Here is a 26,608-nt window from a genome sequence, read left to right as displayed (position 1 = left end):
AATGGTTATCCTTATGATTGATACAAAGTATGGTAACTGCTGATTTATTGGTCTTGCAGGAAATAAATATGTTTGTTATTCTTGAATACGGAGAACGCTTTCTCTGAAAATAGGAAACTTTTGATTTGTAAGTAGCATCTCAGAGAAAGAAGTTATTAATGGTGTGAAGTCACTTGATTTCCCCAATAAAAAACCAAATATATATATATATATATGTATCGAACAATCAAAAATAAAAAGTAGGGTGAGAAAAAAATTAAATAAATAAGGTTTTGACAAAATGCATAGAAAACTTTAAGGCTATCACCGTTTGAACAAGCATATAATACTTCTTTTGGTCCACACTTATAACTTGAAACATTATACTTTGTTTGAGAAATTATAGATCGAATACATAAAAAATGATTGCACCAATCACAGGTTTTATGAAAAAGAGAGTTATCACTGATATCGTTACTGGTAAGTTGATACAAATTAAGCGAAGATGAAAGAGCTGATTAACGATAGAAATGAGTACTCTTGCCTTGTCAGCACGTTTATCTGTTTATCTGCATTCAATCAACTAGACTATACCATTTTCAGAATACGTTGTATTTGAAGGGCACGAAATGTGTCAAATGTGCGCGGAATATGGTTTTTGTTTTGTTACTTTAATTTAACTATCAAATAAACGGGAAATGTTCATTTCGTGATCATGCTAAGACTCATTTTAAGGGATTTTACCTGTCTTTTCTCTTCTTTAAATGATTTGAATTGATATGTCAATATTGAAGGAGCACTTTACTAACTGGAAATTCTTCTTCTTTGATAATAGGATTTGGTTTGGGAACCATTGCAGCTCTTGGATGGTGGCACTATGTTCACAAGCCAATGGTCAAGACTAGAGAAGATTACTATGCACAACTTGCAGCCCAAAAGAAGGCTGAGGAGGAGGCTTAAATTTATCGAATCACTTTATTTTGATTATTTATGGCCACTTAGGTACCAGATGGTTTAGTACGATCTGCTTAAGTGTTTGTAAAGCGATGTTTCTTCGATGTCTTTAGACAGTCTGGAAATCCTCACAGAGCATGTTAGTTGCCTGGTATATTATGCTACTCGCGTATACTTAAGGCTGGTACTGCATTATTTATTCTCTTTTCTTTATTATCCGTATGTTTGCTTGAATGGGTTCGCTACGTGAAATCACGTTATTTTTTTGAAGGTTACAAGCGTACATTTCTTTAATTTTGAATTGTATGATTCATTTCTAGTCATATATTGTAACTCATCTTTGGAAATATTGATCGCAGCAATTAGCGCGCATTCCATATTTCGGTAATTTTTTATTAAATTCACACAATCTTTACCTGGGTACGTATGTCGGTACGTTAGACATATTAAGGCTACGATTAGTCCACATCAATTGTAATAAACGCATAGACTAGAAAGGGTATGCCTGAGCCTACATTGAAGTCAGTGACTGCAAACCTCATATCATTTGATTACTTGAGAAAGCGATCTCTGGAGGAGTTGCTTTCAATATTTCAAGATATAAACGATAAAGAGTCCTCAGGTATCATCACAATTGGAAATGAAGTCACACATGCAAGCAATCAGAAGTCGGATGGGGGACATCTTCTTATACTTGAAAAAGAATTGACTTCTAGAATCAATATATTGTCGTCTTTCTCGAAATTGAAAGAGTCGACGGGAATCTCGAAAGTGATTTGGCTAGATTATGATGATGAACATACTTACGATTACAATGCACTTCTGAAACAGTTTGACAGTGTAGTGATTATACTTTTAAATCGATCGCTTAATGATCTTAAGAAATTGGCCACTTTTTTGAAGAAGAAGCTTTTAATTTTCAGCTCACCTTCCAAGTACACAAATCTCATTACAGTTGATCACGGTATGGCACAATCCACAAAAAGCTTTTTCCAAGAGCAAGGAGTTTGGGAAAACCTATCTAGTGTGTACAGCTGGAAGATGGGAACTTTCGCTGCCCTTGATAATGATATTATAACGTTGGAAATGGAGAATGGAGGGCTAGGTCCACTTTTAAGATATAATACCATTAGGCCTATTGAAGAGATGGCAAGCGCTCTGCTTCGGCTAGTTTTCGAATCAAACTATAAAATAAGAATTACAAACGTGTATTTGAAAGGAAATTTGTCGACTAAGTTGTGGAAGATTTACCAGAAGCTATACTCTGAACATTTGACACAAATGTCTGCAAACGAAAGAAAACGAATAGAAGACCAAGACAGTACGTTATTCACGGATCAATTCTCATTTTTCAACAGAAACGTTGATTTTGTGTGTCTTGATCGCGGTGTGGACTTTGCCAGCTGTCTTTTAAGTGAGCTTTGTTACTCTGGTCTTTGCAATGAGGTATTCGGTACAAAGCTTGGGATTGTGAACTACACGCGGGACAACAAGGAAAAGATAAACATCCGGCTTGGAGACCCTAAAGATAAGATATATCCGAAGATTAGAGACCTCAACTTCTCGATGGTTGGATCCGTTTTGAATGAAAATGCGAGGGAGCTCCAGACAGAATATGATAAGCGAAGTCAATTGAAGAACATATCTGAGATGAAGGACTTTGTGGAGGGGCTTAATGGATTGAAGGAGATGCAAACATTTGTCCAAAAGCACACATTACTTGCAGAGCATATTGTCGATGTAATAGCACCGTCAAACAGCAATGAGCAGCTTAATGCAATATTTGGCAAGAGTGAGCTCAACCAGACATACTATGAGCAATTCATCGATCTACAGCAGAGCATTGTTGCGGACACGTTAGACAGTAAGAGCAACTGTACGGCAATACTTGATTTTATGTATAAATATGACCCGGACATAAGCGATGTCGTTAGACTCTTAATCCTCACGAGTATAGTGAAGTCAGGAATTAGAGAGCAGGAGTATAAAATGTTGAAGGAAGGGATATTAAATAATTACGGAGTTCAGTACGTTTCGCTATTTCTGAGATTGCAAGATCTGCATCTTCTTTATTCTCGGGAGCCTCAGCTCAACTTTCTCTCCACACGTACAACAGTGAGCGATACGGACAAGGATGATGTGCAGTTGATTCGGAATTTCAAGTCGGTTGTCAGCAGCATGAACCTCATGCCGGTGGAAGAGAGCCAGGAGCCGTCGGAAGTCGGGCAGCCAAGCTTTGCACTTCCCGGATACGTTCCACTTACAACAAGACTTGTCGAAGCAATTTATGACCGAGACTTCCTGTCAGCAGAAGATGGATCGAGAAAGCAGACCACCGCTAAGAATGCTAGATATAGAAAATACGGCTGGGACAACCTCCGCATGAGTGACATCAGTGGTGAGGTGTATCAGGACTTGTTGGTTCCAGAATCCAAGAGGGGTCTTTTCTCGACTTTGATCCCGCCAAAACTGGCATCGCTCAGCAGCCGTTATCACGTGAGGAGGGATATGATTATCGTGAGTATCATTGGTGGAATCACATACAGTGAAATAGCCACTATCCGGTACGTTCTGTCGAGAAATGAATCAACCAGGGGTAAGCAGTTGCTAATTCTCACCACGGGGATCATCAAGGGTAAGGATGTGGTGGAGTCGCTCATCTGACTGTATTTACTAAGCAAAGTTTAAAGTGCCAGCACTGATATTTCATCAGCTTTTGTACCTGTCGTAGTATCCGTCCTTCACTTTTCCCTCGTAGTCCACCAATAATCCGATCAACGAGTAAAAGCAGTTCTTTAGGCCGTTTGTCATGGCCTCCTTTCTGCACTTTGAGAATTCCTGACTTAGGGGCAACGACCTGGCGCTTCCTGTGCCATTTCTGGTTAGTGTAGTACCGTCTTTTAGGATGAGCCTTATTTTTAGCTCGTAGTCCACGTTGTAGCACTGTTCGGCATCATCTGATTTCGCGTACTTCACAAGCTTTCCAGAACCGGGAACGACCTCGCTGGACCAGTTGCAGAACCCGAATGCTGTGTTTGCACAATTTAGCACAGTGCTGATTGGTAACTTTTGGTATTGATGGCCGAATCCTGGTCGACTCTGCTGTAACTCGATGCTTTTTCTTTCAATCAGAGAGAAAAAACGTGATATTCTGTCCACGGACCATTTTGAGGCCGGCTTGAATGTCATGTGGCCTAGTTCTCGTTGTATGTCCTCGATATTCCACATGGATGTATCAGGAAACCATTGCAGTCCCCCTTGAGTTGGTTTGATGTCTGCATCTTGGTCTCCGAATTGGTATTTTTCGACAGTAGTGGATTGCTTGCTTGTTCGATCAAGGGAGTATTGCTGGCATGAAGTGAGAGACATGGTTTGAAGAGATGAGATAAGATGAGATGAGAAAGGTGAGATGAGATAAGGTAAGATGAGATGAGATGAAATGGAGATGAAATGTAAGAAAAGATGAAATAGAATTGAGATGGAAAGAGGTGAGATAATTTAGTTCAGATATTTAGTTCAGATATTTACCCCAAATATTTACTTCAGATATTACCTCAGATATTACCTCAGATATTACCCCAAATATTTACTTTAGATATTACCTCACATCACCTCACATATTATCTCCCATATTCAGCTTAATATTTAAGCTAGGGGTTCACACTACAAGACACAGTAACGAAATAACATAACTAAACACAAAGAACTATATAGTGAAGCAAATTCATTCATTGACAACAGCATCGTAGATCGGCTGGTAAGGGAAGTGGATGCCACCAAAGAAAATCTCAAGCTGTGCAATTCCCTGGTTGACAAGCATCTCTCTTCCCGGGATGGTGTGCCAGCCAAGGCTCTTGGCAAGCTTCAAGACAGGAGTCTCGGTTGGTTTGTAGGCCGCCTCAACGAGGAACTTACCGTCTGGGGAACCTTTCTGGAAAGCAACCTGTATCTTTTCCTTGACACCGGGGTCAAGCTCGACGTTTCCAGGGATGGCGGAAACGGCAAGTGTGATCTGTTCGATCTTCTGGACGTCGTCCACAGTGTTGAGCGGGACGATGTTGTAGTCAGTAGGGAAGTCGAGCTTGATCTGCTTGAGCAAGTTGAACTCCCTGTTGACCATGTATATTGTGGAGCATCCCATCTGGTGGAGAGCGTAGACTGCACCACGGGAAGCACCGCCTCCGCCGATGATGAGGCCGTTGCCGGAGACGGTGTCCGGAGCATTGTTCCGGATGAAGGAGTCGCGGATGCCGATCCAGTCGGTGTTTGTGCCGGCGAATTTGCCGTCTCCGATAGGCCACATGGTGTTTATGGCACCGATGGTCTTGGCGGAGTCGGACAACTGGGTGGCATACTTGAGCATCTTGAGCTTCAAGGGGATAGTGATGCAGCAGCCGCCGAAGTCGGGCGATTTGACCACCTCGTGGAAGACTTTGGAGTCGTCATCTGTTTCGAAGCGGAAGAATTGGTGGGGGAGACCAAGCTCTCTGTAGCCAGCAGTGTGCAAGTTGGGCGACCTGGAGTGGGAGATCGGGGTTCCGACCACGTAGAATTTCAACGGCTTGATGCCGCCGACCATGGTCAAGGCCTGGTGGATCTGGCGGACGGACATCTGGCCCGGGGCAGCTGAATCTGGGAGCAAACAGTGCGTGACGGGGGTCATGAACGGGTTGAGCACGCGGGAGAGCTTGCCCTGGAGCCCCATGTTGATGGCAACAAGTGGCTTGGACTGGTGGGCGGAGCGGAAGGCCTCGAGATCGAAGTTGTCCTGGGCACACGATGCAGTGCCGACAAACTTGACGATATCAACACCGAGATTGACGGCAAGCTGGTACTTGCTCTGCCAGTCTGGGCTGGACCAGTGGTGCAAGCTACGCGGGTCGTGGTACGAGCCGATGATCTTCGTGAAGCGTCTCTTCGAGCACAAGGTGTCCAATAGGCCCTCGGGGAGAGAAAGCTCCAAGTCGACGTACTCCAGGCCGAGTCGGAAGGCGAGCTGGACGAGTTCGGCAAGCGAGTCAGTGTCTGCATCGGGAAAACTGCCGCCCTGCGACTGAGTACGCACCGTGAAGATAATTGGCAGGTCAGTGTACATGCGGAGCAGGCCGACCTGGAGCGCGACAGAGTCGGTGTCGTGGGCGACGAGTCGATCGACGCGGAGCTCGACGGCGTTGCAGCCGGCCGTGATGGCGTCGATTTGCGGCTGGACGGCCGGATCTGCGAGGTCTGGGAAGGTGAGGCAGACGAAGTAGGAGCGGGCAGTTGGCAGAGTGCATGGCTTGCCCGTGATCCGGTCGACGAATCGGCCCATGGCAGCCCGGAGCTGCCTGATTTGGGCATGGGTGCTGGCATGGGGCGAGAAGAACGAGTAGTTGGAGCACTGGGCGTACCAGGGCCGGCGTCTTTGCCACACGGCGAGGATCTCCTCGTCGTAGGCGGGCCGCACGGTGTCTTTATTCTGCAAGAAGGAGACCGTGTGGGCGATATCGCGGTGCAAGTGCAAGACGATGCCTCCCTGGCGGATGTAGGCCTGGAGCACGGCCCTGGACTGCGGGGACTCGACGATGCCTCCGCCCGTGGAGATGACGAAGCCCTCCCGGTGGGATTCGATGGCCTCGCGGGAGTATATGGTCTCCCTGCGGCGGAACTCGGCCCATCCGTGCTCGTGCACGAACTGCTTGATAGACACTCCGGCCTCCTTGGCCTCGAAGTAGTCGTCCAAGTCCAAAAGCTGCATGTGGAGCTTTTGTGCCATGACGTGGGCCATGGTGGTCTTGCCACAGGCACGCATTCCGATCAAGATGATGGACCTGTTGGCATTCGGAGGTGGGATGGATGCTGCCGGGGACTCCTGCCGGGGCTCGCAGCCGTCGAGACGCACGCCGAGCTGAGAATGCAGCACGTCCCACCAGCCGGGCCACGTCTTGGACGTGCAGCGGCGGTGCTCGACGACCACAGGGGCCCGGCACATTCCGGCAAGCAACGAGAGGCTCATGGCCACCCGGTGGTCGTCGTACGTTGCCACACCGGTGCCTGGCTGCTGCAACTTGTCCAGTTGTACTCCGTGCACCACCAATCCGTCGTCAAGCTCCGAGACCTCGACGCCGAACTTCGCTAACTCCTGCCTCATGGCTGCAATTCTGTTGCATTCCTTGACCCGCTGGTTGGCAATGCCCGTGATGGTCGAGTCTCCGGGGGCCACAGCTGCCACGACGGTTGCCGTGAGGAACGCATCGGTCATGGGCTCCATGTCGATGTGGCCGAAGGGCTTCAAGTGGCCCACCGGGGGGCCCTGGACGGAGGTGGAGGACTCGTCCTGGTGCACCTGGCAGCCCATGGCACGCAACACGCCGGTGGCGAACCGGGCATCGCCCTGGAATGAGGACGACCCGATGTTGGGGATCGTGCACTTCGTGCCCGTGAGCGCGGCAAACGCCAACGGGTAAGTGGCGGACGATGCATCGGACTCAACCACGTACTCGGCCGGGTTTTTGTACCTGCCGAGCGGGATCTCGTACGTGTACTTCTCGGTCTTCGAGGGGGTCACCTGGATGCCAAACTGCGCCATCATCTCGATGGTCATCGTGATGTACGTCTGAGACACGGGGGCCCCACCCACTAGGGCAAGAGTCACCGGTTGCTCCGCGTATGGGGCCGCCATGAGTATCGACGACACGTACTGCGAGGACACCGTGGCAGCCAACTCGATCCGGCCGCCCTTCAAAAGCCCGCTCGCAGAGCACGCGACACGCACGGGGAGACATCCCTCGTGGTTCAGGCACTCGATGTCGCGGCCGTTGGCCCGGAGAGCCTCGATTAGCGGGCCGTTGGGCCGTTGCTGCATCCGGGCGTTCCCCGTGAGCACCACGTGGTGCTGGTCCGCCTCGGGCTTCACCAGGCACGCCACAGACGTGAGGAACCGGGCAGCCGTGCCCGCGTTGCCGAGGTACAAGTGCTCGGCCGTCGCACGCAGGTCTCCACCATGTCCGGTAACTGCTATCGTGTCCCCGTTGTCCTGCCACTCCACATCTGCTCCCTGCAACGCCTGGATCGCGTGCAGCATGTACTTGGTGTCGTCCGAGTGAAGCAAGTTCTTGATCTTGCACTGGCCCTCGCCCAAAGCAGCCAGCACAAGGGCCCGGTTGGAAACCGACTTCGAACCCGGCGGAACAACGGTGAATTCCCGCGGCTGCGTGTCAAACGGGTACACCTTCGCGTCCCGGCCAACCATGAACCGCAAATCCTCGTCCGTCACAAACGTCGCGTGGTTTTCGTAGCACTGCCCGATGCTCTTCAAGATCACAGCTCTCTTTTTCGACCCGACGTTTTTCTTGTCGAGGGCCATCTTCTGCAAGAGCGTGTCGATCGGGCACACCTTGCCGTTCACCCGGTCCACCATGATCTTGTCCTGCACCGAGGTGGGCAACCCGTACCCTGCAAAGCAGTCCGCGAGCCGCGAAACTGCCACCGGGGACAAAATCCCCATGTACCGCGATAACTCCGCCTCCTTCACGGCACCCACGGCAACACACTCACCGTGGAGTGCCTGCGGGGTAAGAATGGCCTCGTACGCGTGGCCTATCGAGTGCCCGAAGTTCAACAAGTTCCGGAGTCCCCCCTCCCTCTCGTCTCTCGAAACAACTTCAGCTTTCACCTTGATCGACTCGAGCACAAGCTTGAAAAGATGGTCCAAGATCGGCGTGATGTCCACCGTGCCGTCCTCCCGCCTCTTGTTGATCACCTGCAAGAACTCCCGCGTGTGCTCCTCGAGCCTGTCGAACTCCTTCGCGTTCCAAATGGCCGACGTCTTGATAACCTCACCCATACCGTTCACAAACTGCCGGACGGGCAAAGTCTCCAAAAATGCAATGTCCACAAGCACAAGCTGTGGCTGCCAGAATGCACCAATGAAGTTCTTGCCCAAAGGAGTGTCGATGGCCGTCTTGCCACCAATCGAAGAGTCCACCATCGACAATAACGTCGTTGGAACCTGAACCACCCTCACACCTCGCATGAACGTGGCCGCCACGTACCCAATCATGTCGCCAATCACTCCTCCGCCCATCGCGATCATGAACGTGTCCCTCGTGCACCCTTCCCTGAGCAAGTAGTCCTCGATTGCCGCCTTCGTGCTCCTGTTCTTACTCGATTCTCCCGGTGCAACAACATAAGTCAAAAGCCTCGAGTCCGGCCTCAACCGCTCGAGTGTCTCGTTGAACGTCTTTCTGTAAGCATCTAGATGGCCCGCTGCCTCGATATTTCTATCTGTGATGATCACATAGGTCGACGATGCGTAGTTCTTGATGATTTCTTCACAAATGTATGGTCTGATGCGGAATCCAACCCTGATGGTCTTCTTCCCCAGAATCTCCACACTTTCAATCTGGTTTTCGGTAACCATGTTTTGATCTTTGTTCGTTCTCCTACTCTTTTTGGTCCTTATAAAATTCCAAACCTTATTTACTCCAACTGCGTCCCCTGCTCTTTTTATATAATGTGTACAATCCGCGACGTCAACTCGGCCATCGCACTGCTCGTAATTTTGTCATTTTTCACATCCTCTTTTTTTTTTTTTTCTCGGAGATGACTCAGTCATTTCTTTCATTTTTCCCTTCTTTCATATTATTCATTTTTCACTGGCATCTCCACTCCGGTAGCGCTTAGGGCAGACACTGAAAATGATATATTCTTCTCATCCCGGGACTAGCAAATACTGTAATAATTATTGCTAGCCTAAGTACACCAGCTTTATTACTATTTAAATACTATTCTAACTCTTTTATGTACTAGAATATTAGCTTCATTGCTATTTGAAATAATATCCTTACTATTTTAAACCCAGAAATACCAGCTTTATCACTATTTAAGTACTATCCGAACTATCTTAACTAGCAGCTTTATTTGAAATACTACGCTTTCTGAAATATTCACCCTACCTCCATCTTTCTCACACACATTTCCTTAATTATTCATCCTAGCAATTAGCATCCTCCAAGCGTGGTGTTTTTTATTCATTTTACGATCATCACCTATAATATTTGCGACATCAGTCAATGTCGCGTTTTTCCTTCCCCTCCTGCTCCTCTTCCTCAAACGTTTTAACCAACTTCTTCAATCCAAACAGAAGCTTGGAGTTTGTCTGAGCCTTAAGATAATCAACAACCTTCAAGTACTCGTCTAGCTTTCCCTTCTTCTCCTCGGTGTCTTCTATGGTTTCGTAATGCTCATGAACAAACACTCCCTCACATTTTCTTAGTTTATCTTCCAGAATACGAACCAACTCGTATGCCGTATCATACTTTGATCTATCTTTCTCAAGCATATCCTCTAAATGCTCCTCTTTATTTGCATTTGTAAAAGATAGCAGCGGAATAAGGATTTCCTCCATTAACCCGTGGATAACTAAAACAAGCTTGCCACAATAATCACGATAGTTCTCTCTGGATTTAGTCACCTTCCATAATTCTTCATACACATTTGAAAGCTGCTCATTCAATTCTTTCTGGTTTTCCTTTACAAAATCCATGTAAAGATCGTGTATGCTGTCCATGCCAACCTTGTTTTCTGCTATGCTTTTGCATCGATCTATGATACTGTCTCCAACTTGCCGGATAATGGCTTCTATGCGTTGCTCATCTGGACGAAGTTCGTACGAAAACAAACTTTTCGAGTCCAACACATTTTCAACTGGGTCCGAATCAAAATTGTATAATCTTGGTGAAAGTTGGCTTGTCGAATTATTCTTGCGAGTGGTTTTGGCACTTTGCTCTTGTCCCGATTTCGTACTCCTCCGAGTTTGTTGCATTGAGGATTTAATCTCCTGCCCTTCAGTTAAAGGATACAGAACCATTGGTTCGGCGAAGGTGACTCTTTTCTGCTTTTGTGGTTTTTCGGTGCTCACATTGGTATCGAAATCGTATACTTCCTTTGGAGTCAGAACGCTCTTGGTGGAGTTGAAATCTTCCATATCAGACAATTGATCACTTTCCGACATATTCATGGTTATAAGTACTACTTTCCTAGATTACACTTGTTATGGAACTCTCGGAAAGATATAAGAGAGGGAAGAAAATCCTTTTTTTTTTTTCCTGTTATTTATCTTTTTTTTATCATTCATAAAAGGAAATACTCGAAGCGCGAATTGAAACTTTTCATGCCAATGCAGAACCAACAACACGTAAGTACTACCTAATTTCCAGTAGGAAAAGATACAATTCACAGATAACAAGCCACGAAGCATGCGTGATTTGACCGAAATGGATGCTGTATTTGCCGGTGTGAACTGGAGGCCGCATCTCATCCGGATAGCCATTGTTTGGGTTATCATTCCGTTCTTCTTCTACTATTTCGTGGCAAGTCTCACATACTGGCTTGGAATCAGGAGGAAAAGACTAAGACTATCGGACAAGGATGCAGACGAGGCAGTTGTCATAGTGCTGGGAGACTTAGGGCGGTCGCCAAGAATTACATACCAGGCGAGAAGTCTTGTGGAGCATGGATTTCTCGTAAATGTGTGCGGATACATTGAAAGTGCTCTACCTTCGTTTTTGTATGATGAAGATATAGAATTGAATGAGATCTCTGTGATAAGAAACACGCGGCATCTTCCATATGCACTATTTGCTGCTTCGAAAGCAATTTCACAGATATTCGAGTTGGTGGGAGTTCTCACAAGGGTAATTACAGACCGCACAAAGTATGTGCTGATACAAAACCCACCATGCTTTCCTCTACTTGCAATTTTGGTTCTGCTCAAGCTGACCATCTGCCCACACATCAAGTTGGTGATCGATTGGCACAATTTAAACTACACAATCTTGAATTTGAGGTATCAAAGCGAGAGACATCCCCTAGTGAGGTTTCTTAAGGCATACGAAAGGTGTCTTGGTGCAAAGTACACGGATTTGAACTTGACAGTCACAGATGCAATGAGGAAGTTTCTTATTGGAAAGTTTGGGTTTCCATCAAAGAAAGTTATCACACTTCATGATAGACCAGCGGAGAAGTTTAGACCATTGAGTGGAAGAGCGGAATTCCGTGATATTCAGGCAAACCATGCAGAAATATTCGCCGGAACAAAGTTTGACTCCACAAAAGATAAAATACTCATCACGGCCACTTCATTCACTGCAGATGAGGATTTTAATGTGCTCGTCGATGGACTAATTGCGTTGGATGACTTACTCGAAGAAGAAAAGGCAAAGCCCAAAGTATTGATGATAGTTACCGGAAAGGGCCCGTTGAAAAACGCCTTTTTGAAAAGAACAGCAGCTCACAACTGGTCACATGTCACAATCAAGAGTGTGTGGCTATCGGATGAAGAGTACCCCAAAGTTCTCAGAATAGCTGATTTGGGCATATCACTACATTACTCGAGCTCGGGGCTCGACCTACCAATGAAAATAGTTGATTTATTTGGATCTGGAGTCCCTGTTTTGTCAATGGGCTATCCAGTGATACATGAACTTGTACATGAAGGACAAAATGGTGTATGCATGTCGGATAATAAGAGTGGTGAGGAAATGGGCCAGAAGTTGAACAGGATTTTGTTTTGTGAGCCTGAAGTGATGGGCAAACTGAAGTCAGGTGCGGTGCACGAGAGTAGCGTTAAATGGAATGACGAATGGGAGGCCAAACTTGGCCAGATTATGAAGCATTAAGTAAGCCTGCATGATTTTGGTATGTGCGGAGTTGAAGAAAGCAAATGAAAAGTATACTACCCCACATGAAAAAAATAGAAAGCATGAAATAGGGAAAGCGCGAAAGAAATGCATGGGAGAGAAAAGTATGGGAGAGAAAGTAGGGAGAGAAGTATGGGAGAGAAGTATGGACGAGATAGTATGGAGTGAGAAAGTATTAAAAAAAGTGCAGGTAAAAACACAAGTAACTTTTTTCCCGGAGTCATATTTGAAAATCTCCAAACAGAAATGCGGGGAAGAACAATGCTGTGTCACAACAACTTTCGCAATTACAGAATACGTCGGATACCATCTCGGGGTAATTACACATTGGCTATGATTAATGACATGAGATTCCGATATTTTGTCTGAATTGTCACATGCAATGATGTGAAAATGTATATAAGGAGGCAATAGCATGGAGGTGGAGATGACATCAATATAATTAGAGGGTGAAGTTAAGAGGATAAGATAAAATAACTGGACAATAAGGCATATAGTATCATACAATATCATATAGTATCACAAAAAAACAGCTTGGTATAGTCAAAATAATCCAAACCAACCAATATGCAACGCTTACAACAACTTGAAAGACACATAAGAGGTACCAAAAGCAAAAAAGACGAGGTGACAGAGAAAAATCCAGACGATGTGGTGATTGTGGCTGCATATCGAACAGCAATCACGAGGGCGGGTAAAGGTAAATTCAAGAATTTGAACTCAGACGAGCTTCTCATGAAACTAGTGTCTGCAGTTTTGCTGAAAGTTAAAGTAGATCCAAAGTGGATCGAGGATGTGAGTGTGGGGAATGTACTTAATCCGGGAGCTGGCGTTAATGAGCATCGTGCAGCGATTATTGCTGCAGGTGTGCCAGCTGAAGCTCCGTTTATTGCTTTGAACAGACAATGCTCATCGGGACTTATGGCCGTTAATGATATTGCCAACAAGATAATCACAGGCCAGATAGACTGTGGATTGGCGGCAGGTGTGGAGAGCATGTCCAACAATTATGGACCTCAGGCAGCACCCCACATCTCGGATTCGGTCAAGAATGCCTCAAATGATGCAAAAAATTGCATGTTGCCTATGGGAACGACAAGCGAGAATGTGAACAGTCAGTATGGGTTGACAAGATTGGAGCAAGATCAGTTTGCCGCCTCCTCATACCAGAAGGCAGAGAGAGCTGTGAGGTTGGGATTGTTCAGAGATGAAATTTTACCTATTACAATTGAGGATCAAGACGAGGACGATGGGGAGGAATATGAGGAGGAGGATGATGAACAAGGGCGGCAAAATCAACAGAATAGCAATAATCACAATAAATCAAAGCCATCAGTACACCGCCAGATTGTTGTCAAGGATGACGAGGGACCAAGACCAAACGTTACTGCCAAATCTCTTTCTAGATTAAAGCCAGCTTTTAAGAAAGATGGAACATCCCATGCCGGAAACTCATCACAGATCAGCGATGGTGCAGCAGCAGTAATTTTGATGAGAAGAGACATGGCCATGAAGTCCGAGTTGCCTATTTTGGCAAAGTATGTGGCTACGGCGATAGTTGGTGTTCCACCTTCTATTATGGGAGTTGGTCCAGCATACGCGATCCCCAAACTTCTAAAAAAGGTAGAGCTATCGAAGGATGATGTACAAGTATACGAGATAAACGAGGCATTTGCCGGCCAGGCACTTTTCTCCATCAATAAAGTTGGAATTCCTATTGGGAAAGTGAATCCTCGAGGTGGTGCTATAGCTCTCGGTCATCCTTTAGGGTGTACGGGTGCGCGACAGATCTGCACATTGATAAGGGAACTTGCCCCAGGTCAAATTGGTGTTACAAGCATGTGCATTGGAGGAGGTCAGGGTGCTGCTGGTATGTTTGTGAGAGAGTAGTGTCGGATAATTTGAATATACTGAAATATTAGTGCACTAGTGCTGGCTGGAGTCGCAAGACGATCAGGGCGGTGCAAGGATAAAAAAAGTGTTTAAAAGTCTATGTAAATATGAAAATTCAAAATAAATGAAATAGTAAAAAAATTTCAGTGTGGAGAAACGAAATAGGGTAGAAGAGAAATTTGAAGTACTCTATGGTGATCATTTGAGTAGTCTGCCAGATTTCTTCAAATAACGATCCTTATAATTGCATTTAGTTATGTCTGAAGGAAATACACCTGCTGAAAAGCCAGCATCACATGGTAGTAGTGGCAATAAGCATAGAAGACCAAGGCATGGCAGAAATAAGCAGAAAAAGAACGGGAAAGACTCAAATGATTCCAATAGGGGACCAAACAGAAATAGCAAGAACAGGAGTAGAAAAAACAAGAAGAACAACAAAAATGGAAACGGACGGCAGCTTTTTCTAGAGATAAAGAAGCTCACAAACGAGATCAAACCTATTACTGTGAATGGAAAAGTAGTGGAGGATATATCTGAAAGTGTGAATGATCACATACACAGTCTCATAGAAGACAAAGCAAATGAGGAGAGCATATATCTGACGTTTATGATCCAGCCGTCGGATCCAGATTTCCCGTATGATTTGGATTTCTTGAACGTTTCATTAGAAATCCCGCAAACATATCCAAAGCGTGCACCTTCTCCCACAATAACGGTTTTAAACGATGAAATTCCAAAAGGATTCAGCGCAAACATTGAGATTGGATTTAGGCAGATAGTTGCAACAGTTCTACATAACAGGAGTGCAGGGAAAGGCTCTAAAAAGGGAAATGAATCGAATTCGGATAAGCAGGAAGAAGAAATAAAGGTTGTGGGAGGGAACGACTTACTGGGAATGATGAAGACATTGGACAAGTATCTTGAAAAATTCCTTTCGATGAAAAGGCGGGAGACAGTGAAGATCGTGAAAGTGATTAAGAAGTATGATGAGGATGCTAAAGCCCAGGAATTGGAGAAAAAACGCCGGCTGGGGGAGAAAAAGAGAAAGAAGCAGCTAGAAGCACAGGCAGTAGATGAAGAGTCATTAAAGAAGAGAAACGAGGAGGTCGAGAAGTTTAAGCAAAGGTTACAGGACAGCAATTTGAGGATATTCAAAGACAACTCGAAAGCAACAGTGTTCAAACTCGATCTCGCTTTTCAGGAGGAAAGCTTTTCGATAGAGATAGAAAACAGTAAAGAGATCACATACGATAAGCTACCTGTGAAGTTGACCGTTCCTAAAGCATACCTCAGCAGCCTTAAAAAGCCGTTGAAGCTCGAATTGGACATGTCGAGCCAGTATAATCTTAAGATGATGTCATCGCTTGAGGATCAGAACTCTCAAGTGATATTTGGCAAGTTGATAAATAACATGGCTGCCAACTTCGATTATATGGCTTCTGACGTTGCAAAAATCAACTGTGGTGATAACACAAATGAGTTGCGGAGCATAACTTCTCAGCTTAATGAATTTATAGAGAACATCCAGAAGTTTATTGGTATGAGAGCTGATTTTGTCAAATGGTACGAGGATCGCAAGATTCTCAACAAGAAGTTGCTGGTCGAGCAGCAAACAGATCGTTAAAAACTGCCAGGTGTATAATAGGAAGTGTTAATTGTGGAATGAATAGATGAATGAATAGATAAAGGCATAGGTGAATGCGCATTTGGCTGTATTCTGGAATTGTAGCTTTGCTGAGTAGTTACATTTGTTTTATCTGTGCATGTAGGGGAAGAGCGATAATACTTTTTTATTTTTTAATTAATTATTTTCATTTGTTTTTTCATTCATTGTTTTTTTTGTTGTCCCTTACTTGTTTGGCGTGTTGTTGCCGCTCCTCCTAATTTCTGGTCTTTTTTTTTTTTTTTTTTTTTTTCAGATTGACGTATCTACAAAAGCATCGGAGCGATCAACTAATTAAACAAAGTGCAGAAAATACGAATTTGTCACAGATCAATACAGACATTCACTACAAATAAGGATAAAAGGATACATTCAGACCAGCATATATAAGAAATAGTTATTTTCTTTCAATTGCTTGCAGATCATCATTCTGATCAAACAGTATAGCTGAAACTTAACAACAAGTATTAATGACAGGCGTACAGCCAAATGATACACCAATTCTGCAGATACCAAAGCAGCGGACCAAAGAAGGACGGACAAAAGGAGACGAATCAGTGCCGAGTCGGCTGGTATCCGGATTTCGGAAAATCAGTGGACGACTACGACGGAAAGGGTCGCTAAACCTTGATCCAGAGAAAGAGAACCATGCACCAAGGCAGAGGTCGAAATTTCGCTCTTCAAGTGAAAATAACAGGGAGCCAATGGGGATGCCAAGAGTGAGTCTTGAAAATTTGCGGTTGGACAACAGTCTGGCAGTAAACGGCAAGCCCTCGGTGACTGAAGTGACTTCTTTGGGTCTTGGACTTGCAGGAAAAGGACTAGAGCAACGGATCTCGTCAAACGTGGATTACCTTGGCTCAAAGAAGCCGGCGGCATACCGGAATGCGATTCGAGACAGTAGATATCTTCGGGATGGGTTGGAGGCCCAGCAAGTGGATAAGGCACATTCAGGAAAGCTTTTATCGTTGGACATGAAAAACAAATCACCAATCTTTTATATTCGGAGGATCATGAGTCGGAGCATGAATTTAAAGAATTACCGGTCTCTTGAGAGAATGCTCAGGAATCGCGAGCAGAATCAGGCCTGGATCCGGGAGTTTCTCTCGTTTCAAGGCCATATTACGCTTGGTGTACGACTCCAGGGAATTGGAAAACGGACAATCAAGTCGAACGTGCAGCTCGATGAGGAATTCACGATCATCAACTCGATCCGGAACGTGATGAACTTCCAGGAGCAGGTTGACGGTAAAATGCACATGGCAGAAGTCAACCGGTATGTTGTGCCCAGTCTTCTTTCACCTAGAATCATTACAAGGAATGCCGCAACAAGCATGCTTGTGCTCTCAGTGGCGTACGAACGTGAGCTAGCCACAAAGTCCATTCTTGATGGCTTGATGGACACAATCGAGACTTCCGAGATCAGCTCGATGGATGATGCATACAGCGATATTTCCTCGTGGAGTGCGAATGCAGGCAACCCATTCTCTGCGTGGATCAACTCGGCTCAGGAGCTTATTCTGGATTTCGAGTCTGAGAACCCGCAGCTGGTTTACTCTTACGAGGATTTTTCAAAGGGCAGATTGACTCCGCAGTCCATGATCAAGGAATATGCGTTGCTCAGCATCTTTTTAGTGACATCTCTAGTGTCTACACACACTGAAAAGAGGGCTCGGATCCGGATTCGAACCCAGCTCGAGGATGCTGGGCTCTTAAAGCTTTTCAACTGTGCGAAATCATTGAGATCTGACGCAATTGATGATTTAATCGACAGCTACCACTCTTTCAAAGATGACGATTCGGACCCCGGCTGGTCCGAGGCTGTGGTATCTACGAAAGATCGGAAAACAGAGGCAACAAGCACAGAAGATAGCAATTTGTCGGACTTCAGCGAGCGGATGTTGGACAATGCTTACGTGTCCAGTATTCTGGACAGTATTACAGAGATATGTCGGTCCAATAAGAAGGACTCAGCCATGTCTTATCTCCGTATGCTCAGTGTGATGACAGAGAATTTGCTCCACATGGAGAAAATCGACGACCAGAATGTTTTGGTTTCTACACAACTCCTCTTGGACAAGCTAGGTTCCGAGGCTGTGCTGAAACAAGTGTCTTCGGAGTCAATTGCTGCTGCCAGGGAGCTCCAGAAGTACAGGGAGCAGGTCAAAAGTTTAAAAAATGAGATTCACAGACTAGAATCGGGAACATACCCTCTATCTTCAGATCATACAACTGCAGAAATCGAGGTGAACCGATCAGCTCGGCACACAGATGCATCTGGAAACCTGCTGACGAATAATTTTGCAACCTCTGCCTATTTTGAGCCTTATGAGCATTATGTTGTTGGAGATGAGAAGTTCATTTCCAGAGGCGTTTCAACCGATGAAGGGGGCAGGGCGGACGTTGAACCGGAGATGCACGAAAAAAAGCAGCAGACACAGCCGGAAGCTATTGCACAGCCGGAAACTAATGCACAGCCTGCATCTTCTGCAACACATACAGTAAATGTATCTTCCACAATACCTCCCCCACCTCCACCTCCTCTTCCTCCATCCCTCACTAAGCAATCTGGATCCCTGCCACCACCACCTCCGTTACCTGGTTTTCTTGAAAAATCCGATTCCAGTGCTTCTCTACCCCCTCCTCCTCCTCCCCTACCGCCAGCACTTGCAAAAAAGCCAGCCAATAAAACAAAAATGAAGCACATACACTGGGACCAGGTTGGTGACGTGTCGCACACACTGTGGGCCACGATAAACAGCGAGAAAATTCAGAATTCTTTGCAGAAGGCGGGAGTTTTAAAAGATATAGAGCAAGTATTTCAGGCAGCGCAGCTTTCGGCAAAGGCTCACCAGTTTAAGGCGAAGATCAACCGTCCGCAAAGGGCGAATTTGCTCCCGCGAGAGTTGCAGCAGCAGTTTGGCATCAATTTACACCAGTATTCTGACCTAAGTGTGGATGAGTTTGTGTCAAAAGTACTGAAATGCGATAAGGAACTGTTGAAAAACAGCACGCTCATTCAGTTCTTCAACTGGGAGGAGCTTCTTGCACTTTCACCAGGCACCATCTCAAAATTTAAACCATACTCATCCATTTCCATCACTGGTGAGTTGACAAAGCCAAAATTGGACCCTTCTCGGTTGGCCAGGTTTGATCGTATCTACTTGGAACTTTGCTACGAGCACAGAGGGTACTGGGGTGCTCGATCAAGGGCTCTTGTACTGGCATCTTCCTACGAACGCGATTATCGCGATTTACTTCGTAAGTTGACACTTGTAGACAAGTCGATCGACAGCATCCGGACATCCGAGGCATTTCCGGAAGTTTTGGGAGTTATCAAGAGCATCGGTAACTATATGAACGATGACTCCAAGCAGATTGATGGATTCAAGCTGTCCGCTTTGCAGAGGCTCAGTTTTCTCAAAAATAGCACCAATACGGGCACTTTGCTTCACTTTATTGAAAAAGTGGTCCGGTCGAACTTCCCCGATCTTGCCGTCTTTGTCGATGACTTCCGCGAACTTGCAAAGGTGTCCAGGCTTTCCGTCAATTTGCTCAAAGAGGAAATCATGAAGTATGACACCACAGTCAGCAGCTGTAATAAAGATTTTACCTCTGGCTGTCTCAGTGATGCCAGCAAAATTGACCCGAAAGATAAGATCAGAGATTACATGGAGCACATTCTCTACCGCTCAGGAAATCATGCTGACTTCTTGAAGACACATATGAAGACAACTTTTGCAGACTTTGATGACCTAATGCTGTATTTTGGAGAAGACGCCAAAGATAGCAATGCCAGAGAAGAATTCTTTCAAAAATTCCAGACGTTTATTGACGAATACAAACGTGTGCACACGGAAAATGTGCGTGCTGAGGAGGAGGCTAAAGCTATGGAGATAAGAAAGAAGATGATTGAGGATTTCAAGAATAAAAAGAGTGATACGCCGGACAACGACGAGTTTTCAGAGGGCTCTAATGCGGTTGAGGCTTTGCTTATGCAGCTTCGGGCAAACAGTCCGTTGAAGAAAAAGCGTACGCAGTATAAAAAAGTGAGGCTGGAAAACCCAACCACAGATTCTCTCACGAACAAGGCTCAGGAGATGCTTGAAAATTTGGAAAAGGCGGAAACCGAAACGGAAAACGACGAAACTACCAACAAGACAGAAAACACAGACTTGAGTAGCGCCAGATTATCGAGAAATAGCATAAGAATTGCAAATCTGCAGAGAAACAGTCTCAACTCACCATCCATGGACAAGAGCAGGCTCTCTATAATTACAGTTCTTGTTAATGGGCCGGATGACAGAGAGCTTGATGCACTTTCCGCGTGCGATTTGAGCTCTGATGATGGCATTGTTGACATGATGGATGATGCTGATAATCCATACATGTCTGAAGACGAAGCTGGAAATGAGACTACAGAATCAAACATGGCTGTTAAGGAAGAAGGGGAGACCAACAGTACAAATAAACACAGTGAAACGATAATTCCACCGAAGCCTAATTGTTACAATTCAGAGAACTTGGACAAAGCCATCAATCATGCAATCGAGGGGATTGTTCAAGGAAGCAAAAAGAAAGAGTGACCTTAAGGATTGTACACAATATATAGCTGAAGTAAGCAGTGTATAATCTATCACAGTAATGATGACACAGGAGTCTGCCTGTCTCTGCTAGGAATAATATATAATGATATAACATAATGTAATATTTAAGTTGGTTGGTTATAAATGTGACACCAAATGCTTTGTGAAGTTCTTTAACTAGCATATTAAGTGCAAAGAAAGGAAAAGATAAACGACGAAGAGCGATCAGGAAGTAATCAGCAGCACACTTATAAACATTACAATAATTCTCTAATTAAAAGGTAAGACCAGAAAGAAAGGAAGATGATTTCCAATGGATACTCCCAGATTACCCTGAAATACATAAACAATGAAAAGGTTTGGTTGATTTACCAGATTTATTGGAAAAAAGTAATCAAAATATAGACTTAAATAATGTGAAGCTTAAATAAAAGGTACAACGGCACCCTCTTTGACATCTCATTGATCACCAAGATAAGCCACCTAAACTGTGCTCATCTTAGGACCAAACGCCTCGTAATGCAAATTGTAGTGCTTACTGATCTCCTTCAAGTGCTTCAACATAGCGTCCATGAAGGGAACAGATCCACACAAATAAATATCGCTCTTCTCAGGAATGTTAGACTCCAAGAACTGTTTGTCAATTCTGGCAGACTTCTCAGTGATAACCTGAAGATTTTTGTAGTTTGATGCATGCTGCTTCAATTCTGCATCAACATCCTTAACAAATGGAACATCTGCTGCCAATCTGTTGGACTGAATCCAATAAATAGGTCTCTCGGTGCTGCCCTCAGATAATTGCTCCTGGAGAAGTGCAAGCAAAGGACTTGCACCAGATCCAGCACTAAGGAGCACCAATGGAACCTCCTTGTTATTCAGCAATGACTTGTCGAGTTCAAAATCACCAGCTGGTGCACTCAACTCAATCTTGTCACCGACATTGACCTTCTCAATCAAATAGTGAGAGACCAATCCTTGGTGGCCTTGCTTGTCATCATCGAACTTGACGGAGAATCTAAGCGAGTCTGGGCCTTGAATCTCACTCATAGAGTAATGACGAAGGGCATAGTGACCATCATTGTTGTCTGGCTTGGTTCTGACAGTGATGTACTGTCCAGGAACAAATTTGGTGAGAGCACCCTTGAGACTCTCATCGACAGGATCAACAGAGAACTCAACCATTGTACCACTTTCGTTGACCTTCTTCTTGCCAGAGATAACAAATGTCTTCCAACCCTTCCAGAGTTCCGTCTTATACATCTCCGCCTCAACATCAATGAAAGTCTTAGCAATAACACCATATGCTTCCTTCCATGCTTCCAAGACTTCTTCAGGAGGGTTCAAAGTCTCCTTAATAGAAGCAAGCAAGTACTTTCCGACAGTACCATACTGCTCAGGCTTAACCTGCAAAGCTCTATGCTTGAAACCAATCTGTCTAACAGCAGGGAGCAAAACGCCAAGATTGTCAATGTTCTTTGCAGCGGCAAGAACAGTGGCAGCCAAAGCTTTAGGTTGCAAACCTGTTGCCTGATTGGTTCTATTGAAGATGTTCAAGAGATCAGGGTTCTCTCCCAACATGTGACTGTACATATTCTTGGTAACATCCACACCCCGCTGCTCAAGAACTGGGGCAGTAGATTTGACGAGCCTAATAGTTTTCTCCGAAAGCATAATAAATAGAAGTGATTATTGTCGATGAATCTGGAGAAAGAAGAGACGAAGTAGATTTTACACGATTTACATGCTCAGATCATCCTGTACAATATCTGAAATATTATGTCCTTTTATAGTGCAGAAGGTCGCTTAACAAAAATAATACATTGAAAATCACACCATTAGAGAGTCAGGTGGGTCTCGCAAAAGACACAATATGTGAATGCTCGATGCGATGTTCTTAGTAAAAAATTACCCCAGAATGGATGAGATCTCATCTAAAAGTCATGTCATCTGAAGAGCTCCCTCGGTTTAAGGCGGAGAATATTTTGTCAAACAATAAAGCCGTTAGGATATATATATAAGTTTAAAAATCTCTTATATAAAAATAACTTACGCTGATGTGTCTTGATTTTCGTTTATCCACATTATGATTATTTAGTGTTAAAACTGCCATATTATCACGCCAGGATAAATTAATGCACTAAACTGTAATTCCGATCTCCCCTAAGAGATTAACGTCGTATGTACCCGTCGTAACTCTTTTTTTTTTTTTTTTTTTAATTCACGTTAATTCACTCTTTACCATCGCGACTAACTTCTGCTTTCTAAGTATTGAGAAGCATCATTACAGCAAAAGATAGTTATTTTTCCCAATTTGCATCGACCTTGATCCTACTTCTTACCTTGCTTCACAGTAGACAGTTTTCCTGTTCTCCTCCCAACCAGTATATTAACGAACAATCGCCTCCTTTGATTTGTCCAGGAACCGAAAATCCTTTCTAGCATGTCGCAAGATTTCATTTCAATAATATGAATGTGTGTATAAAATATACGAGATGAGATCACCCTATAAAAACTTTCGAATTAAATCGTCCACTACATGTACTTGAAATGAAGTATATAAACATAGAATTTTACGCAAATTATTCAAACCTATTATATTCAACTATACATGCTCTACTGCTTCTTGCTGGCATTCTCCGATGGCTTGATTGACATATTCACCTTTCTCAATATGTACATGGCAAATAGAGCCAAGAATACATACAAGGAAGTGGTCAAGGGCTTCTTGATCAACTCAGCGTACGTGTATCTGTACTTGACGTATATTTCAGTCTCCATCTGATCGGAAATGAGATTCTTGTAGTTAAGAGAGACAACAGTACGACCAGTGGTGACATCTAGGTAAGAGTAAATGTTGGAAATTTCTAGGTCCGAGTACTCATATGGAGCCGAAACATCGAGAACCTCTGCACCCTCCGGAAGAATAATGGAAAGATCGACATTGTCATATATAGAATCGACTAGACCACCTAAAATCTTGAAATTCACGAGGTACGTGGAAGGACCGACTGTCTTCAAGAAGTTTGTGAGTGAGCTCTTCCAACCAACTGTGAAGTTATAATGCCAGCCACCCATGATTGGATAACGCGGATGAAGAATCAACCGGTTAGATGCAACTCTGGAAGTGGAGACGTTTCCAACCTTGTCGGTGTAGTAGATATCAGAAACTTCCTCTTGAGGAAGCAAGAACTGGATCGAGGTTATAGCAGGTGTCAGCTTGTTTGCCAATCCGTGACTCATCCACTTTGCTCTGTTGAAGCCTTCGCTCAATTTGGCGCCGGCATTTGTAAGCTCGTAGTAGTCTCTTGTCTCATAAGCGTTTCCCCAGTGAGAAACCCAGCACTCTCTTTTCAGGTACGAAACATCTGAGATGAATCCCTTCTTGGTGAATTCCACCTCCATTGGGATGTAAGTATTTGGTGGAATTGTACCTTTTGTAGGCTCGGTAAAGATCTTGTCTTCCTTTGTGGTAAAATCGAGATCTAGCGGGTCAGGAAGCTCAGAGTCCCACTTCATGTTTCCATTTTCGGTGCCAACAAAAATCACAGCATACTGTTTTATTGCGTATGGGCTGACTGGGTACCGAATCGTGTCCAGTGTTATCGATTGTGATTCTGACATTGGTGCAGACTCGGGCACTGGATGCAACTGATGCGTTGAAATCATGGTCAAACTCAAGGCAATCGAGCTCTTAGGTGCAATTGGTGCACCTATTTTCAGCATGTAATAATCAACATTGGGAAGAGCATCGTCTGGTTGTATGACTGTATCATTTAGCAAAGCTGAAGAAGTTGTCTTTGGAGAACGGAGAACTGGTGCTATAACTGCAGCTTTTTTTGCAAAACCACTTGGAAGTGCAATGACAAATTCATCAGAAGGAACAGATCCAATATTCTCGGCAATAAGCTCATATCTTACCTTGGCATATGAAGATCTAACATCAACAGCTCTTTCGAGCGAGTTTATCACCCAATTACTCTTGACTTGGATTGCTGCCACTGAATACAAAAGAGCAAACAGGACCGAAAGAATGCGACCAGCCATTTTTTGCCTTTTGGATTGCGTGTCTTGTGCGAGTGGATTGGTTACAGACCTGCAATGGGAATGTATGGAGGGGTAGTAGCTGATGTTGATATACGCGAGTATTAACATTATGGATGATGTGTCTGAAAAGTCGAGGAAAAAAAATAAAGTGAAGCGCGAGAAAATTGAAACGATCGATGGGCGAAAGGCTGTGCACAGCAATAAATTTTCAGTTAATCGGCAATTCTTAAGTTAATACCGATTTAAGCTTAGGATTGTCACAATGTTAGTTGGTGCTTTGTTGGCTCAATGTCAGTTCACTATGCTGTATAAATGCCCAGAAATATCCTGCTAGACTTAAATTGGCATTTGTTGACTGATTAGTGTATTTTTGCTTCTCACTTGACCGATGGCATTACCTGATTGGTATTATTTCACCTAGCTTCTTTGCCTCGGTATTATTTCTCAGCCACGCTTAATATCATCCATCGTCTACAAAATATATTTACAGCCTTCATCTCATCCAAATTTCATTAAAGCATGCTTTGAAGTGATCCCAGTATGGTATAATTGCATATATATTGTTACATACATTGAGTGATAATGCATCCCTTTACCCATCACCCTTATTCTGGCTAAAAACCACAGTGCTGCCATTCATTATCATAGAAAAGAATATTATATTTTGTCAATTTTAGTCCCTCTTAAGAATTTCACGGGCCGGATTTTCCAACCGGCTTCTCGATGAGGCACTTTGAAGATCCCCTAGCTGCTGATTTGCCGTTATTGGCGGTCTTTCTATCAAATTATCATGTGTCGAAGAATCGGTCCAAACTGCTTCGGTGTCGGACATTGAAGAAACACCGACAATTGGGGCCGACGAATTATCAGTAAAGTAATCGGTGAGAGATTCGCTATTCGCAGAGTTCGACTTGTTTTCCGGCATAAGATCATTTGGCTCCAGGGGCACCAAATCAACGGCCGAAAGATCTATTTCATTCCGACTGAAGTTTTTTGTGTATTGACGCGCAATTCTTGAATATGCCGCTCTTCTCAAAACACAAAGCAAGGTTCCATTAAGCGCTATACAGCATGCCGATGCAAGTAAAACCCAGCCACACCACGTGAGATGAGGAATGAACATCAATAAGTCGGTCAAAAACGAAAGAAGAGCAAGGAGGAAAGTTGGCAAACTCCAAAGCTGCAAAAACACATAATAGCCCGAAGAGGAAATTCGGGTATTAAAGAACAAGAGGGCTGTCAATATAAGCTGAACGCCAGTGAAAGCTGTAGAAATCGGATGAACAACTAAAAGATAAGACATACTGTGTCTTGCATTCGAAGGAAATGCGAATCCCTTCAATCTGCGATTCACACTATATGGGCTGTAGCCAATTTGGCCTATAGAACATCCAGTGTCATCGCACAATCCAAAAACCCCAAACCTGTAACCTTCGTAATTGCTTAATGTCAAGTTTGTGATGGGCACTGTCAACACTGCCAAGAGTTGAAAAGCAAATGCTAATAGCAAGGAGACAAACTGGATGATCACCACTTTTTCATAGAACGTGAGCTTCCGTAGCCAGATCATCTATCCATCACTATATGAAAAATTATGTGGGTGCTTCAGGCTAGTTGATAGGGAAATTTGAGCAGCGGAAATTTGCACCTGCAAAACTAGCTGAATAATCAAAATAATCAGTATAAGATGGCTAATATAAAGCTGATAGAAAGCAGATAGAAAGCTGATATAGAGCTGATAGAAAACTAGCTTGTATAAATATGTATATAGCGATATACTTTCGTATGCAGCGATTATAAAATAATGT

The 26,608-nt window shown here is 44.3% G+C and overlaps 12 protein-coding genes across 12 annotated transcripts; 6 read left to right on the top strand and 6 right to left on the bottom strand.

Annotated features, from left to right (window-relative positions):
* Positions 1-401: 401 nt before the first annotated feature.
* Positions 402-939, top strand: BRETT_000560 (uncharacterized protein; the record flags this gene model as incomplete). The annotated part of the gene is made up of 2 exons (XM_041279125.1): positions 402-459; positions 815-939. The coding sequence occupies 2 exons, from the start codon at positions 402-404 to the stop codon at positions 937-939; spliced, it is 183 nt and encodes a 60-aa protein (XP_041137339.1).
* A 495-nt stretch (positions 940-1,434) lies between these two features.
* BRETT_000559 (uncharacterized protein) lies at positions 1,435-3,597 on the top strand (the record flags this gene model as incomplete). Its single annotated transcript, XM_041279124.1, has 1 exon — positions 1,435-3,597. One exon carries the CDS (start codon positions 1,435-1,437, stop codon positions 3,595-3,597), a length of 2,163 nt encoding a protein of 720 aa, XP_041137338.1.
* A 45-nt stretch (positions 3,598-3,642) lies between these two features.
* On the bottom strand, positions 3,643-4,302 carry BRETT_000558 (uncharacterized protein; the record flags this gene model as incomplete). Its single annotated transcript, XM_041279123.1, has 1 exon — positions 3,643-4,302. One exon carries the CDS (start codon positions 4,300-4,302, stop codon positions 3,643-3,645), a length of 660 nt encoding a protein of 219 aa, XP_041137337.1.
* A 355-nt stretch (positions 4,303-4,657) lies between these two features.
* Positions 4,658-9,334, bottom strand: BRETT_000557 (uncharacterized protein; the record flags this gene model as incomplete). Its single annotated transcript, XM_041279122.1, has 1 exon — positions 4,658-9,334. One exon carries the CDS (start codon positions 9,332-9,334, stop codon positions 4,658-4,660), a length of 4,677 nt encoding a protein of 1,558 aa, XP_041137336.1.
* Positions 9,335-9,979: 645 nt separating this feature from the next.
* On the bottom strand, positions 9,980-10,927 carry BRETT_000556 (uncharacterized protein; the record flags this gene model as incomplete). Its single annotated transcript, XM_041279121.1, has 1 exon — positions 9,980-10,927. One exon carries the CDS (start codon positions 10,925-10,927, stop codon positions 9,980-9,982), a length of 948 nt encoding a protein of 315 aa, XP_041137335.1.
* Positions 10,928-11,171: 244 nt separating this feature from the next.
* Positions 11,172-12,593, top strand: BRETT_000555 (uncharacterized protein; the record flags this gene model as incomplete). Its single annotated transcript, XM_041279120.1, has 1 exon — positions 11,172-12,593. The coding sequence occupies one exon, from the start codon at positions 11,172-11,174 to the stop codon at positions 12,591-12,593; it is 1,422 nt and encodes a 473-aa protein (XP_041137334.1).
* A 588-nt stretch (positions 12,594-13,181) lies between these two features.
* On the top strand, positions 13,182-14,504 carry BRETT_000554 (uncharacterized protein; the record flags this gene model as incomplete). The annotated part of the gene is made up of 1 exon (XM_041279119.1): positions 13,182-14,504. The coding sequence occupies one exon, from the start codon at positions 13,182-13,184 to the stop codon at positions 14,502-14,504; it is 1,323 nt and encodes a 440-aa protein (XP_041137333.1).
* Positions 14,505-14,763: 259 nt separating this feature from the next.
* On the top strand, positions 14,764-16,131 carry BRETT_000553 (uncharacterized protein; the record flags this gene model as incomplete). The annotated part of the gene is made up of 1 exon (XM_041279118.1): positions 14,764-16,131. The coding sequence occupies one exon, from the start codon at positions 14,764-14,766 to the stop codon at positions 16,129-16,131; it is 1,368 nt and encodes a 455-aa protein (XP_041137332.1).
* A 509-nt stretch (positions 16,132-16,640) lies between these two features.
* On the top strand, positions 16,641-20,756 carry BRETT_000552 (uncharacterized protein; the record flags this gene model as incomplete). The annotated part of the gene is made up of 1 exon (XM_041279117.1): positions 16,641-20,756. One exon carries the CDS (start codon positions 16,641-16,643, stop codon positions 20,754-20,756), a length of 4,116 nt encoding a protein of 1,371 aa, XP_041137331.1.
* A 483-nt stretch (positions 20,757-21,239) lies between these two features.
* On the bottom strand, positions 21,240-22,427 carry BRETT_000551 (uncharacterized protein; the record flags this gene model as incomplete). The annotated part of the gene is made up of 1 exon (XM_041279116.1): positions 21,240-22,427. One exon carries the CDS (start codon positions 22,425-22,427, stop codon positions 21,240-21,242), a length of 1,188 nt encoding a protein of 395 aa, XP_041137330.1.
* A 942-nt stretch (positions 22,428-23,369) lies between these two features.
* On the bottom strand, positions 23,370-24,800 carry BRETT_000550 (uncharacterized protein; the record flags this gene model as incomplete). Its single annotated transcript, XM_041279115.1, has 1 exon — positions 23,370-24,800. One exon carries the CDS (start codon positions 24,798-24,800, stop codon positions 23,370-23,372), a length of 1,431 nt encoding a protein of 476 aa, XP_041137329.1.
* A 673-nt stretch (positions 24,801-25,473) lies between these two features.
* BRETT_000549 (uncharacterized protein) lies at positions 25,474-26,370 on the bottom strand (the record flags this gene model as incomplete). Its single annotated transcript, XM_041279114.1, has 1 exon — positions 25,474-26,370. One exon carries the CDS (start codon positions 26,368-26,370, stop codon positions 25,474-25,476), a length of 897 nt encoding a protein of 298 aa, XP_041137328.1.
* Positions 26,371-26,608: the final 238 nt, after the last annotated feature.

The sequence above is a fragment of the Brettanomyces bruxellensis genome, chromosome 8, assembly GCF_011074885.1.
Source record: "Brettanomyces bruxellensis chromosome 8, complete sequence".
Classification (NCBI taxonomy): domain Eukaryota; kingdom Fungi; phylum Ascomycota; class Pichiomycetes; order Pichiales; family Pichiaceae; genus Brettanomyces; species Brettanomyces bruxellensis.
The sequence above is the reverse complement of the archived record's forward strand: the minus strand, read 5'-3'. Positions and strand labels throughout refer to the sequence as shown.